The 15,829-nt window shown below is 43.9% G+C and overlaps 2 protein-coding genes across 3 annotated transcripts; both read right to left on the minus strand.

Moving 5' to 3' along the window:
- Window positions 1–4,461: 4,461 nt before the first annotated feature.
- On the minus strand, window positions 4,462–4,869 carry RB195_024402 (uncharacterized protein; the record flags this gene model as incomplete). Its single annotated transcript, XM_064212164.1, has 1 exon — window positions 4,462–4,869. The coding sequence occupies one exon, from the start codon at window positions 4,867–4,869 to the stop codon at window positions 4,462–4,464; it is 408 nt and encodes a 135-aa protein (XP_064068045.1).
- A 1,223-nt stretch (window positions 4,870–6,092) lies between these two features.
- RB195_024403 (uncharacterized protein) lies at window positions 6,093–10,504 on the minus strand (the record flags this gene model as incomplete). Of its 2 annotated transcripts, XM_064212165.1 has the most annotated exons (5): window positions 6,093–6,302; window positions 6,481–6,798; window positions 7,799–7,878; window positions 10,238–10,316; window positions 10,388–10,504. In XM_064212165.1, 5 exons carry the CDS (start codon window positions 10,502–10,504, stop codon window positions 6,093–6,095), a joined length of 804 nt encoding a protein of 267 aa, XP_064068046.1. The 2 variants fall into 2 exon arrangements, with proteins under 2 accessions (XP_064068046.1, XP_064068047.1); XM_064212166.1 differs by lacking the exons at window positions 7,799–7,878; window positions 10,238–10,316; window positions 10,388–10,504 and having other exon boundaries at window positions 6,481–6,897.
- Between the last annotated feature and the right edge of the window lie 5,325 nt (window positions 10,505–15,829).

Raw genomic sequence — 15,829 nt, forward strand, 5'->3', positions numbered from 1 at the left:
GATCCGCTCCGAGGAGGAGCGGCGGGTATCGTTGGTAGGACTCGGGGCCGACTGCCCGGATCCGGAGGGGCCTGCGCTGGGCTAGCCATCGGATGGCGGCCTAGCCCCTCCGAACCGTGCGCGCTCGTGCCTAAGGTCCCATCCCCTGCCTCGATTCCCCTTAAAGGGCCTCAGGGCTGTTTATCCGGGTGCGGGAGGACAAGAGGTACCCGTGAAAACCGGCTGACCGCTCCTGTCCACCCTTCGGCACCTCGCTCTTCTGCGTAATTACGGCTGCCGCTCCACAAGCTAGACATTCCCTACGATCGCCTGAGATCACCTACACCCCGCCTCCCTATTGCTCTCTAAACAACGCCGCGCGCGACGAAGCGGTGGATATTGCGAATTTTGAAAGTGAAAAACGAATTGCTGAAGCGAATTCTGATGTACGGATGTAGTAAACTAAGCGCATATTATTGGGAAGAAAAGAGAAGAAGTAAATCCTTCTATCCAATATAACTTTACATAAGTAAAAATTATCTCAAAAAGATGCTCCAGGGAAAAAAATAGCATGCATATATTCTCACACATCTCATAATTTAACACATTTCATGCCCTAAGTCTTCTATATAAACTAGCAGTGCATAAGTATGTGTTTGTCACGATGCCATTCAACGAATTCGTGTTCAACTTTCAAGTGTAGCAGCAATAATAACAGCAACTTTATGCGCTTATTACTTTGTATAACTAAAACTCCTTAACTTAAACTATAAACTCCTTTCTACATTTTACCTCTTCAAAATTTTACTTAGATATAATGTTTATACAGAGCGCATGTCAAATATTTCAATACTTGCTTTTACGTTTTATACAGTTTTCTATAATAGAACTTTGTGTGGCTCTTCAAACTTCTTTCAACAGCGTTTTACCGCTTCATTTCTATCTATTCTCTGCATAAAATCAATACGACAGGTTAGGTGTATTAGTGGCAAACAGAGACCTTTGTATCTTCGAGATATACCTTTAGGTACAGTGTTTGTCTGCGAGGCATTATTCGCGCCTCGTTAATCGTTGGATGCCAGTTTTCCCAGCTAGATAAGCAAAAAGAAATTCTTAGAAAGCGCAAAAAAAGTAAAGAGGATAGCATAACACCGATCAGTGAGACATTTTTTTGAAACATCTCTTACATTCCCAGAGAAGAATGAGTGTTTTCCACCTAACAACTCGAAACTGGATAATTTAATTTTCACTCGCATTTCTAAATCGCATGTCACTTATACAAACCTATTTCATTCTTTCCTTCTTTTATATTAACTTACAAGCACACTTTATGTAGACCTTCGAACAACATCTAACACCAGGTACTTTCCTTTCCGTTCGATTTTAAAAGCGCATCATAAGAGCTGTAGGCACGGCGAAGAAAAATCGTCGTAAGAGCGGTAGACGCAGCGAAGTGGGGGGAAAGGGTGGCGTGGGCGGGGCGTCTTGAAGACGTAGCACAACAGCAGCAAGCAGGCTGCTGTAGCGATCATGACGGTATCAGGAGACGCGCGGTGCAATTAACGACACTCATTAGCCTCCTGGATATGTGGCGGCACATCATACGGGTACCTCTTGACCGTTCCCCAGTTTATCCTTATAACGACACTACACCGCAATGCATAAATACACGACATAAACGGCGGAAGAATATAGGGGTCTGTCATAGGCTCAGTGGTTGTGGTCCCCGGCGATAGATGGTTTGTGGTTGCGGTTCGGGCCCAGGATCAGCCCGCCAGGGTTAGATGGTGTAGTGCGGGCATGCGGTTGTGGTGCAGCAATCGATCGAAAGGCACGAACACGAGCACGGAAAGACGACACCACAAGAAAGATGAAAAAGGAACTGGAACCCCTAGTGCTCGTATCCAGCCCTTATATACTGCGGCCGGCGTGGGAGCGTTACCGTAATACATTGCCAATGGCAATGTTTCCCGCGCGCCGCGTGAGAAAGGGTGCCGGCTGGCTGGGGAAGTCGTGCCGGGCACGACACTGAGGGCGGCCGAAAAAAACCGCTAGGGCGAAGATGGAGGTACTGGCCACAAATGGGACCCCAAAGGGCCAAATGGTAGCCGAGAACCCGTCATCTACGAGTGAAACATACACAACCTGTGGATTACTCTAGCTGCCGCCCACACTTACCTAAGACTACCCTACAGGACAGCAGGTGTATGCCCGTAAGCAAAGGTCTTCCCTGATGATGATGTAGACGACGCATGGTATGACGTTGTACTGGCTTGCTTGACATAGGTGGTTGACCATGTGGACGATGTTGAGTAGGAAGAGACGGCAACATGCAGCGGCTCGACATAAACAACAGCGGCTCGACCTGGGTTCTAATGGTATGGCATGACAGCAGAGGCTCGACATGACGGCGGTTTGACACAGGAGTTCAGCGGCTCGACATGGGCAGCGGCTCCACATGGCAGTGGTTAGGCATGGATGGTTGACGATGGGACCCAACTAGTACCTGGAATATAAAGAGATCGATGAATTTTCCTAGAACGGCCACGGCGAGGTTGTGAGGAAGAATTTAGCGTTCCTCACTGTGGTTTTTCTGAGGGGGGTTGAAATCCCATGTCGAAAGATGCCGTCAAGCAAACGAGGGGGTTATTAATTGGTAGTGGTCGACTACAGATGGTAAAGTCCCTCACAAGAGTGGGTCGTACAACTATGGTAGTGGTAATTGTGGTGGTAAAGATGATTAAGCATTGTCGTGAACGTTGCCATGCAGTGGTCGACTACAGATGGTAAGGTGGTATATGTGGTTTGTGGTATAATGATGTACCGTGGTATAAGTATGTGCTGGTAAGATGGTACGTAATTGTGGTACGGTGAGATGGTGTAGTATGTGGTAAAGTGGTCATTAGTTGGATGATGCGGATGACCCTTGAATTCTCGAGTACTTGGCTTGGTAGTGGCTATGTTTGGTGTGTTATGGAGGGATAGTGGTGGTTGGATGCTCGTCAGGGTAAAGATCGTGTGCTTCCATTAAGTGGGCTACGGTTCCGAGTGTGGTGACGAGTATGGATCAGCACCGGCCACGCATTCGACACAAGATAAAAGGGGTGAATGAGCATCAATAGTGGCTAAGCGGGGAAGCATAAATAGATGGTAAACAAGAAATGGGAAACTGTACAGAAGAAACTGAATTCCAACTAGAACCTTACCTGTGCTCCTTGTTGCGCAGGTGGTTTAGTAGAGGATTGCTGTCTATCCATAAATAGCTAATAAATGAGCAATGAGTAAGCAAGACACTAGATTGGTCAGACCTAGGAGAATCCTGCAAACATGCTAAAGTGGTATGAATGAGTCGTACTAGTGTGACGAAAGAGGGTAAGGATGAATAGCATAAATAAGGGTAAAGGGATAAACGGTAGCACCTATGAATGGCGAAGATGGCTCAGTACCACGTAGTTAACCTGAGTTGACCCGTCTGAATACCAGGTCACGGCTCAAGAACTGCGTGGCACTCTATAACTAACAAGCAAACAAGGGGCAATTAAAAAGGAAGATAAAAAGGTGAACCTAAAACAATAACTTAGGGAGCAAAGGGATGAGTAAGTAAGAACTAGAATAGGTGGAGCAACTATTACGAAATAACAATAGAGTTGTTACGAAATAAATGAAGTCTTCAAAAAAATCAATGTTAAACTACAAAAAGGGAATAACAGGTGTTCTACTAAAGAAAACAAGTACAAACACACATTATGATGTAAAAAGGTAATAAATAAAAACGACTAAATGCTAATAATAAGAAGTAAAAATGTAATGTGCAAAAAATGTAACAAAAGGAGATGAGAGCATGAAAAACTAAAAAAACTAAACAAAATATCTGCAAAAAAGAGTGGTAAAGGTGCTAGGATAGATGGTTAAGAGGTAGAGAGGATGGTGAACACGAGTACGACAAAAACGAATTAAAAAAAGCAAAGAAAAGGGTAAAAAGGACCTACGTGCGGCTGCGAAGATGACGCGACAAAAGTGAGGTGGATTTCATAACCTACAAGGTACGCTAACTACAGTAATACTGGTCCTAGACGGGGAAAGTGGATTGGAGCGCAAAAACTTAAGGACAAATAAGAAATGGCTGTACGGTCAACGAAATGGCATGGGCGTGCGGAATAGGATGCGGATCGATGCGGTACAATGTGGCAAGCTGCGGAAGGATGCGGTAGGGTGCGGAAGGATGTGGCAGGGTGCGGATAAAGCGGAAAATGATGGAATAAAGTGGTAATTAAGTGGTAAACGTGGAAATAAGTGGCAAAACGTAGAATTAAATGGTAAAGCAGAACAATAACCAGAAATAATAAAAATGGTATGCAAAGTGGAATCAAGTGAAATATAAATGGAAAAGAGCACCAAGAGCAAATAAGACATCAAACTAAAGAGGTAAAAAGCATCAAACGAGAAAACAAAAAGCACAAAATACTAAAAGCAAGTAAATACTCACGCTTGCTTCGTACCAAGTGCAAATCGTACCCGTTTAGCTGCTCGTGGTGGTTGGATCCGTGTAGGTTGCAGTTGTTGGCGGCTCTTCTTCGGTCGTAGGTCTTCCTTTGCAGAAATCTCCAATGGATGTAGTTGATTGATCGATCTCTGCAACTCATGACCATTTGCAATGCTGATCTGAGTATGTTGGTTTTGCTGCGGTGGATAGTGGTTATGATGGCTAAAGGCCATTGCCCACGTGGAACATTCTTGTCGGCAATGAGAATGTCTCCTACCGAAGGAATGAGTGGACTTGACCTTCCTTGGTGGATGCGGTGTTGGTGACGTGCGGATATTGCGGATAAGTAGTCCTTGTACCAGATGTCCCAAAAGTTGTTCAATACAGCGAGTGTCTCCTTGTACCATTCCGAAAGGCGGTTTGAAGGGATATAGAGAGAATTGCGGTTTGGAGATAGTAACTGGAGTTCCACTTGCAGTTGAGACGAAATCTATAGGTCGGAGGACGTGTGGTTAGGATGATGTATCGCTGGTGGATAAAAGTGGTCTGGAATTGAGCACTGCTTCAATTTCTGCAACCAAGGTCTGAAATTGTAAAAGTGGTAATAGAGTATGTTTGATGGCTTTCTTGGATGCGGATTTAAAGAGACTGACTAGACGTTCATAAAATCCTCCTTTCCATGGGGAAAGAGGAGTAATGAACCCCCATTCGATCTTGCGATTAGCGAGTTGAGCGGATATCTTTTGTACGGCTTTGCGGTTATAGATGGCACTTTGTAGGGAGTCGTTGGCTGAGCGGAAAGTGGTGGCATTGTCGCTGATGATGAGGTCCGAAGTACCTCTGCGAGCAATGAAGCGGCGAAATTCGAGTAAAAACTCGAATGCGGTGTTATTGTGGACTAACTCGAGATGTACAGCGCGGGTTGCCATGCAGGTGAATAGACAGATCCAAATCTTGGCCTGAGAATGGAGCTGATCGCTACAGTAAAGTGGTCCTAAGTAGTCTAGTCCAACCTTCTGGAACGGTCTAGAGCGGTTGTCTCGTTCCGGAGGGAGACTAGGCCTCTCAAGATAGCGGTAAGCGTGCCCTTGGGCTCTTCTACGTACTGTACAGAGCCGAAGGATTCTGGTGATTGTGGTTTTGATAGATGAAATAAACTATGAAAAGCGGAGAGCGGCGATTGTGACGTGAACGGCTGAAGAGAACCCGGTCTTGTGATGGTACATAACGAGAAGATGAACAAAGTGGTGCTCCGGAATAAGAAGGATAGGTGCAGATGACTCAGACGAAGTCCGAGCATGGTCTAGTCGATTCGGACATCGGATCAATCCATCTGCAGCGCGGTGAGCGTTGTACTTGTTCAGTGGTAGTCGTTTCAACGTGGATTCACTTTCCATAATAAGGAGAGTTCCCGCATTGGTGATCGCTAAGGCTGAAGCGTCCTTGGACAGTACAACTGATTGAGGGTGGTTAGATTGAGGACGTAATTGCGGATGCGGGTTTTTAAGAAGAGGGCTTTGATGAACTTCTTAAGCAGATACGCGGTTGAACGAATGAGCTTAAGGTAACTACTAGTGGCACGGGAACTGAGTGGTGATTCGTATGGTTGAGTCGGAAGGACGCTAAGGGCCTAAAACTCGTGCTCCGCCTCAGGGCAAAGATCCTGAGGTAGAGGAAAGTCCGTATCGGCCTTAGGCCAGTCCGACAGTGGGGAACAGAGGAAGGATGGTCCATGCCACCAGATGTGGTTGAGAGCGTCAGCCATCGATAGTCCACGAGTTGCACAATCAGCTGGATTCGAGTCTGATTGCACATAGTAGAGCTTCGCCTGAACGTCTGCCTGATAAAAATTGGTTAGGATGGTGCGGATCTTGTTCACTCGATTCTGAACGAACCGTGTGGAGTGGAGTGGACGAGATGAGTGGATCCAATGGAGCACTATCTTCGAGTCAGAAAAGAAGGATAGCGCGAATTTTAAGATGGAGTTGATGATGATGGAGGAAGCGTGCTAGACGTACACTTATCAGGGATGCGAGTAACTCTAATCGTGGCATAGTCATCTGGAGTTTAGCCGTTGCTAACAATAACTTAGCCATGATTAGTTGTGAAGAAGTGGTTGAGGGTGAGTGGCAAATAGGGTAAGCACAGCAGGCAAAGAGACGTTGTGAGGCGTCTCCAAAGACTGCGAGCTCATACGTGGTATTGCGGTTTGTGGAAGCTATGAAACGTGGAATTGGTGGCAACGGATGTTTGAGTTGCTGGACCAATTCGTCCCATCGCTGATGGTCTTCGTGGTCAAACGGAGCGTCCCACTGGTATTCTTTCTTCCAGATGTCCTGAATGAATACCTTGAAGGGCACTAAAAATGGTGTAAGAAGACCAAGTGGATCAAAGGTGGATGAACATGCACTGAGCGCTGTGCGCTTAGAGTACATATTCAAGGATGCTGTTTTAAGGGTTATGAGAAGGAAATCGGTGCGTGAGTCCTAGGGGATACCAAGGAGCTTCACAGATGATGGATTCCTGACTCCGCCAGATGGGTCGATGGGCTGGTTAACAGTGGTGGAGTTACACAAGAACTCTCTAAGGCTCATGTGCATGGAATTGAATAGGGATTTGGAAGAGTGGTACCTCTTAATGGTTTGTCGCTCAGACGAGGCACTAAGAAGGACATTGTCGACGTAGATGTTGTGCTCGATCTCTTTATGGAGTGGCTTCGATGGTTTAAGATGAAGGTAATACAGGATGGATGCGGTTAAAAGGGAAGTTGACGCGGTTATTCCAAATGGTACACGTGTAAACCGGAAGATCCGAAGATTATCCGGAGTTGGTGGTAGGCTAGGGTTTTGAAGCCAAAGGAAACGAGTGGCATCCCGTTGATTACGTTGTAAACGAATCTGAAGGAAAGTCTTCTCTACGTCGGCAATAAGGTTTGGTGTTAAGCGGCTGCGGAAGAGGGTCCCGCAATCCTACCATATCTGGAAGGATTGCGGGACCAGAGTGGAGACAGTCGTTTATTCTCGGTGCGCCTCTATGATGAGAGGACGCATCGAACACGGCTCTTAATTTGGTGGTGGCGGATGTTTCCTTTATGACTGCCTAATGCGGGATATAATAGAATCTGTGGTCGTCGAACTGGTGCTTGTCGACCTCCTCTATTATGCCCTGCTTCATATAGTTAGTAAAAGTTGAGGTATATGCTTTCCAGAGGGATGGTTTGGTTTGGAAGGAGCGGTATTGGCTCTAAAGACGCTTAAGGGCTGACATTTTGTTGTCGGCAAGGCGAGGGTGCGATGACTTCCAGTGAAATTGGACGCGCAAATAGCTGTCAATCACCTGGGCGGTATCCTGAAAACGTTTCAAGATCCGAGTGTCCTCCTTCTTGTCGACAGATGGATCGGGATCCTCCGTTATGCCTAAACGGTCGAGGTCCCAGAGGCGAGTGATGTCGATGCGATGAGGATGGTGATGTGGTTACATGATTTTTGGATAGTCTCAGTAAATCAACGAAAAAAGGTTGATCCCGAGACTACTGGTCTAAATCGCGTGTTAACGAGCATTAACCCTGAGGATAACTGCTTTGGTGGGTCCTTTTTCAGGACCTCTCAGAAGTAGTCGATACCCAACAGGATATCTGGCGTAACGTGGCGATTAATGGTTAGGCTGTCTGGGTTAATGTGAAGTGTGCAAAGCGTTTTGTTTTGTTTTCGTACGCGAACAAAGTAGTAAAAATGGTATGGCTGGGACGTGGGAGCATGGACAGCACAGAGGCGGGGAATCTGCGACAACTGAAAGGAACAAGCTGCACTAAGCGCAAGGCGCTTAATGAGCCCACATCCCAAAATGTGTGCCGGCAGGAGTGCCAGTGCAACTACCGCTATGGAGATTATACCCCTAGGGTAATCCTGGTTCAGTCCTCTACATGTGGAATGCAATAACCCCAATCGTGACCCTCACATGAATTCTTGCACCCACAAAGCTATCCCCCATGCTCGAGTGCGGTGCCAATCCAATGCTGATGGGCACCCGGCACGACATGGGTAAGCGTAGGGCAGTGAGAACCCTCAGGATCGCCCAGCGCACGACAACGGGCTCGGTTCGCCCATGCACCACTGTCGTGCCCCGGATCCGCTACGAGGAGGAGCGGCGGGTAGGACCCGGGGCCGAGTGCCCGGATCCGGAGGGGCCTGTGCTGGGCTAGCCACCGGTTGGCAGCCTAGCCCCTCCAAACCCTGCGCGCTCATGCCCAGGGTCCCATCCCCCGCCCCGATTCCCCTTAAAGGACCTCGGGGCTGCCCCCTGATCCCCCCCCCCAACGTATTCCCTTGCGGTTATAATGCGGTGAGAGTGGTTATACACAAGTGGTTTATTCCTTATAACGACACTACACGGCAATGCATAAATACACGACATAAACGGCGGAAGAATATAGGGGCCTGTCATAGGCTCACTGGTTGTGGTCCTCGGTGATAGATGGTTTGTGGTTGCGGTTCGGGCCCAGGATCAGCCCGCCAGGGTTAGATGGTGTAGTGCGGGCATGCAGTTGTGATGCAGCAATCGATCGAAAGGCACGAACACGAGCACGGAATTACGACACCACAAGAAAGATGAAAAAGGAACTGGAACCCAGAGTGCTCGGAGCCAGCCCTTATATACTGCGGCCGGCGTGGGAGCGTTACCGTAATACATTGCCAATGGCAATGTTTCCCGCTCGCCGTGTGAGAAAGGGTGCCGGCTGGCTGGGAAAGTCGTGGCGGGCACGACAGCTGTTTCAAGTTTTTCCATTTGCTTTGTATAGAATTGAACGAAGCTCCATTTTTAGAGGTCATCGACTTTGGAGATGCTGCTGATCACGGCAGTACGTACATTCCTATCAAACAATATCTTCGAGCAACCATCAATTCCATCTATTTTTTGCGCTTTTGCAAATTTTCCTTTTTGAGGAATGCTACGAAAATTACGGAGATTGCGGATGTTGGCACGTCGTGCAAAGTGCTTCCAATTGCAATTGCCTGCAATTATCGATACTATTGATACTGACTTCCTTTTGCAATAGGAGCTGTGAGAACGTGACAGTGTTTTTTTTAAACATACATCAAAATCATGCTATATAACAAAGCGCTTAGTCCGTGTGTTTGTGTGTTTGTTTGTCTGCGAGTCACGAAAATACTTCACACAAATCAAGTATGTTCCATGCGGTGAACGAACAAGTGCCACCCACCTGGCAGACAGCAGCCTATCACTGAATTACACTCTAGAATTATAGTAAGATATATGAAACGTTTTACTTTTAGTTATATGTTAGGGAGAGTCTTATGAGCATGTTCGTCTCTAATTTTACAAACAAAGATTCCCTTATATCCTTTCACAAAGATTCCTTTCTAGCCATTATCTTCTGTGCCTACCTTTCTTTCACAAGTTTTACCTATATAAAACATCTAAAATAACAATTACATCTTAAAATTTTGTTGTGATTGTGTTTAGGAGCTTGGGGTAAACACAACAAAAAGGAATCAAACGTGAACGTTATTCAAACGTTTAATCTCAGCATTAGATTAGATCTTTGCCTTCTTCTTAAATATTTCCGTTTTTTTCAGCATTTGTATACAGAGTTTTTTCGTTTCTTTGGTAATTCTTCTATGTGGATTATATTTACTACTTCGTTACGCGTGTGCATGTGCAATTTTTAAAACTACAAAGCTTGTGGTGCTGCGGTTTTTTTTATGTTGCTGTGAGAAAAGGTACGTAATCCAAAACTGCAACAAACTTTCGCACCTAATTCTTCTATTTTCGTAGAGTTTGCGTTGAGATTCTGAACATCATCGCATGTTTTTACCAAGAAGTAGCGAGCCTCCTAAAGCAAATGTGCAGGGGAATAGAAATGCGGAAGATTACATAGTGATGAAGCGCAAAATACGCAGTTACCACGGCTATGAAACTGCTTGTAACGACTGCATGAATGAGCTTGGAATTATTGTCCGGCATAGCTGCATCAATAATTGCGCTGAACCCGATTTTTGCGCCGTCGCTCCAACCGTGCATTACCCAGTGCTTGCTGGCGTCAGTACACCAAATCGACGGGGACGCCGTTGAATCCGTCCTTCAGCTCTCTGATATTTCGTTCCACAGCATCAACTAATGACACGGGGGATACATTCGATCGACACATGTTCCACGAATAGCGGGCAAGTAGGTTCACAACTTGACTTCGTTGGAACGGGATTCGAATTAGAACCCGATCACGGACACTTCGCCAGGAATTTGAATACCCAACTGCTTTCAACACATGTTTGCGCTTCATAGCTGCGATTGTTTTCAGTATCTCTTGATAGAAAAACTAATCCAAGATTCCGATCTGTAACCCCACGCAAGCTGTCGTCGCTCTTCGTGAATTCTAAGTTGTAGATTTCCTGCGAAAATGCAAAAGAACGGTAGAAGCAATTGTACCGGAGACCATCATCCATGCACTAAAGATGTTCGTGAGATTTGAAAAGGAGATTCCATCAGTCAATGTTCTCTAATTGTCTTGGATTAGGCGGGCAACTTAGTGCTTTATGTCATGGTATAACGAACTTCCTCTTTTTCTGTGATGAGGGAGTCTTCTTCGTAGTTTCGACTTACTCGTTGTATTTCACAAACTATTTTGGTCCTTTTTTAGTGTAACAAAAACATCTCTTCATCGCGGAACGGAAGGTCATTTAGAGTATAAAGTTAATTGAAGAAATGATTCCTGTGGTTAGGCTGTATACCTCCATATATTGTTGCATTAAGAAGATGTAAATAAAGAGGTGGTAGCAGAAGGTTCGAAATAGCAATATCGTGGCTTATGTTATTCCTTTCACTCCTACTATAGCCTATTGCAGAACTCCTTGTGATCTCGTTGCCATGATGTTCTTTCAGTGTTGCTTAATGTACCAATTGTTATATATGTTATACCTTCACATAGCCAATAATTGAAAAAGGTTTATTCTTTTTTTTTTGCTAACATTGTTGAGCGATGTGATCTTCAAGAGAAGGAATTGTCTTCAACAGTCTTTCTAAATTCGTTTGCGTAGCCTTGTGGAACATTGTATTTTTGAGCTCTTACCTGCGTCAATTCATAGTATATACGCTTGTGCATTATTCCAGTTTTCCATAAATAATAAACATGTCATTATCTGCAGCAGCTCTAACTTTTCTTGTGGCACCATTCAGCTCGATCTACCTACAATTTTTCGTCACCCTTTCCTATAAGTATCGCATTAAAAGCCCGGTGTTTGACTGAATATTAGTCATGCTCGATCAAAACTTCATTATTTATAACACGCCATAGCTATGGCCAGAATTTAATGAACTATCACACGCATGCCGTTCGACACCACTTTTAAAAGGAGCTCGTATTCATATTTTCGTATCCAGCTTAGCTTAGCACGCTTATTACTGTTAAAATCAAGATGGAAACGGAAAAAGGAATTAAGTCGATTTCACATGAGTTTAACGCAGTTCTTTTTGTGTAACAAAAAGCAATCCACTTGTGGACTGAGATATGATGTTGGATAAAGATTGGATCGAGTCAGGTAATGGTGAGCACTTTGCTCTTTTAGCAAACGACTTTCTAAAATTGGAGAGAGAGAAGCAGAAGAATGATTTACTTAATGAGTTGTCCTAGAAGTCTTCACTAGGGCTCCATACTAAGACTGAAACGGAAAAATGGTGTTAAAAAGGAATTTCATGACCTTATTTTCAACATTTAATCTCTTAAAGGAGGTTACTCTGGTCATTTGCTTTGGAAAACTGTATATATTAAAGGATAAAAAAGATAAGGTCTCCTGCATATCAATCCGCTTGGGATGAGCATTTTGTCTGCAATTCGGAATCGCTGAAGTTTTACGAATGTATGTTGGCCTGTACAACGACTTGCAATGACTGTGCAATGACAAAATCACGTTAGTGTTTTTATCCTTCCAAATAACTCTGGCACCATTTTATCATGAAATATCTGATTTACACTTCATAACGTGGTTTCAAACCATCGATCTTGCAGTGTAGACATACACAGGTATAGGTAGAGGTAGACATACAGAGGTAGATTCAACAGATTTACCAACCTTCTGATGTTACTGATGGTCTACTAATCGTCTGAAGGAGAGAGTGATTGCATGGTATCAGGAGTAGTGTATCGTATCACGGGCAGGTTGTGCGGTGACGATTATATAGGGGAAACGGGCATCCACTGTGTATTAGGGTCAAGGAGCACCTAGATGGACTCGCAAAATCTAAAATCTTCACCCCACTCGGAGCACACCGTAGAATATGTATCCAATCTCCGAAGTAGAGGTAGAAGGTAGTATATTATCCTACGAGTCCGAGATCACAGCACGCAGAACAATAGAGGCATTTAGGATAACTACCAAAAGTCCAAACATGAACAAGAAGGATGAGTGCATTGCTATCACAAACGAGCTATCCCCATATCATGACCTGGGTTTTGATCTACGGGGCGAGCCGTGAGGTCCCTATATAAAACCCCTGCGATTTATAGTTGTGGTACGTGGTGGTCTGTTGCGTTACCAAGTTTAGCTAGTGAGGTGAGCACTAGCCAATGTGTTGCTGTTTGAGTTTGCCTACCTTTTGGATGCTTTCTGTAAGGTGATGAGGTGCTTGAGAGGATAAATCACTAATGGCCTTGATTTTTCCAGGCTCTGAAGAAGGCGATAACGCCGAAACGTTAGCTGATGTTTAATAAAGAAGATCAATACCAATCTTGGCTACAGCTCAAGAAAATCACTGAAAACTACAGATCAAGTCAGTGTTTTTATCCTCCCACACAAGTCTGATACCAATTTGTCGACCCCGGAGGGATGAAACGCCTTGTTCGCATAGTGTAGCATTACATAAAATATTTTAAAATCAAGTTGTTCGAATATTCGAAGATGGGAGGACTTTGAATGCTAGCCACAAAATATGCAACACCCTTTGCTCAAAACATACACTACTCTCAACCCTCAACTTTGCTCAAAAACGATGGACAATGCAGCTAGATGACTAAGGTATATAGGTAGACCCGAGGTCTTAATCCTGCACCTTTCAAATGATTCTTATCATTGGAAAGGTTAGTAGTAAACTGCAGGCTAGGCATTCAATTTAGAAGAGCCAAATATGAAAGTCAGCGATTGACTGTTATTTGTCGTCCGCTTTCTTTATTTGTTTTATATGTGGTAACTGAGGTAACTATGTGGTCACCTAGCACCGACTTCGACCTCTTTTTTTACCAGTCTTTCAAGAGAAAATAGGTTTACTCTAGCTCGTTGTGAGCTTGGAATGCACTCCCGCCAGGACTGTGTGTTTTATTTGTCTAAATTAGAAATATCCTTTCTCCGGGTTAGAGGTCCGTAGTAGCCACATGGTCGATGGCTCGAAACTGTCCTAGTGCCATCCCTCTGAGGTCGATAAAATGGTACCATTCCCGTCTTGAATTAAAAACACTGACTTGATTATCCCTACAAATTATTCTATAGGCCAACACGCGTTCGAAAACCTCGACGATTACAAATTGCAGTAAAACGCGTTGGCGCATCCCAAGAGGTTCGAACGTGCAGTTGGGAAAAAACCCCCCTCATAACGACTCTCTCCATAGAAGACCCTTCAGAAAACGACCCCTTCTTTCTCACTCTTTCTAGTATAGCCGCTCATATAGCAAGGAAAAGTTAATTATAATAAACAGAGTTAAGGAAATTATAAATAGGACGCTTAGTAAATAAATCAAATAATTCAGTATAGCAAATGTTAATAAATAGCGCTAAAATGGACATTAATATAAGGTGTCGCAAGTAAAATTAAAATATATAGTATTTACAAATATAGATGCGCCAGATAGCTCACTGTAAGGATTAGAAATATAAAAGAAATAAAGGAAATGTAAAGAAATATAAATCAGTATATATGTGCAAATATAAATTGAAAAGATGAGGAAGCTCTCAACGTGTATTCGACGACACAATTCTTGTTTTGATTACATGGATTGAATTTGAATGAAGTGATTACAAACGATCGATCACTGCAGGAACTATTATTTCTGCCAAATGGAAAAAAAGTGGAAAAAACAGCTGGAAACGAAGGAGAACACGTTCTAAAACCATTTTCACATTATTTCCTACTATTTATAAACAACTTTACTCATCGACAATGGAAAGGAACGGTTGAGAGTCCCATCCCCGACGGAAATTCTCCATTTTTGAAAACTGGAAAAAAGCACTAATACCAGCGCAGATCACATTCTAAAAGTATTTTCATATTATTTTCTGCCTTCTACACATAATTTCAATCACTTACAGTGATTACAGACAATGAATAAATCGATCCTTGTCGGAATCTTGATTCTTGCAAAACCGAAAAAAAAATTACTGAGACGAACGTTTCACTGGCAGTTTTTCTGAAATTGTATTTGAAGCACTGTTCATTCACCGCACATATGTACTAATTAGAGGTCATTTTAGCTATTAGAACGAGGCCCTGATTAGAAATTACTGCTAAACTGGTCGGATTTTAGTAGCTTGAAATAAATATGAATAACGAACTACAGGGTAGGGTGTAGTGTAGCGGTTAGAGGCTACGCTTCCTGCACGATCGATCGGAGGTTCGAATCCGTCCTACTGCTCACCAAGACTTCCATCCCTCCGGGTCGCTAAATTGGTACCAGACTTGTCTGGGAGGATAAAAATACTGAATTGACACATCGGCTAGTCACCACAAGTCATTGTATAGGCCATTTACACGTTCGTGAAGTTCAAACGATTCTGAATTGAAGTGAACGTGGTGGCGCATCCCAAGCGGGTTGATTAACGCAAGACACTCTATCCTTTAATATCCTTTATCCTTTAATAACGGACTACAGAAGAGGCGGAGGAAGACAAAGGTGGTTGCTTTCAGTATAGGAAGATATGCGCTTTAAAAGGATAAAACATCTTTTTCAAGGACCCTCTGGTTTTTTGGAAGCTAGTTGAGAAAAGTTGAGGAATTAGGCATTCTTTCTCAACTTTTTCTTTACTAGCTTTTGAGAGAACCACAACTATCTGAAAAAAAGTAAAAATGAATTATGATAGCGGAAATTTTCTTCTACAACGTACTTCAAACCGAATTTGACTTTATAAACTAGTAGCTGTGTTACTGGACTTTATCTGAAGTCATACAGATTTTGAGGTGTTGCGGGAAATCTAAGACCAAGAAAAACCCTTAACTGCAAACTTTGGTCTCTGTAGGTGTTATGGTTCTTTGAAAGGCTAGTTAGTTTCTGCTACATGTTTTTTGTTTTAGTACAAGCAGAGTCAGCGCGAGCATGTAGCAGTCAGACTCGAATGCGTGGCCCCTAGAGTGACATATAGTGACATA

The sequence above is a fragment of the Necator americanus genome, chromosome X (genome assembly GCF_031761385.1).
Source record: "Necator americanus strain Aroian chromosome X, whole genome shotgun sequence".
Lineage (NCBI taxonomy): Eukaryota > Metazoa > Nematoda > Chromadorea > Rhabditida > Ancylostomatidae > Necator > Necator americanus.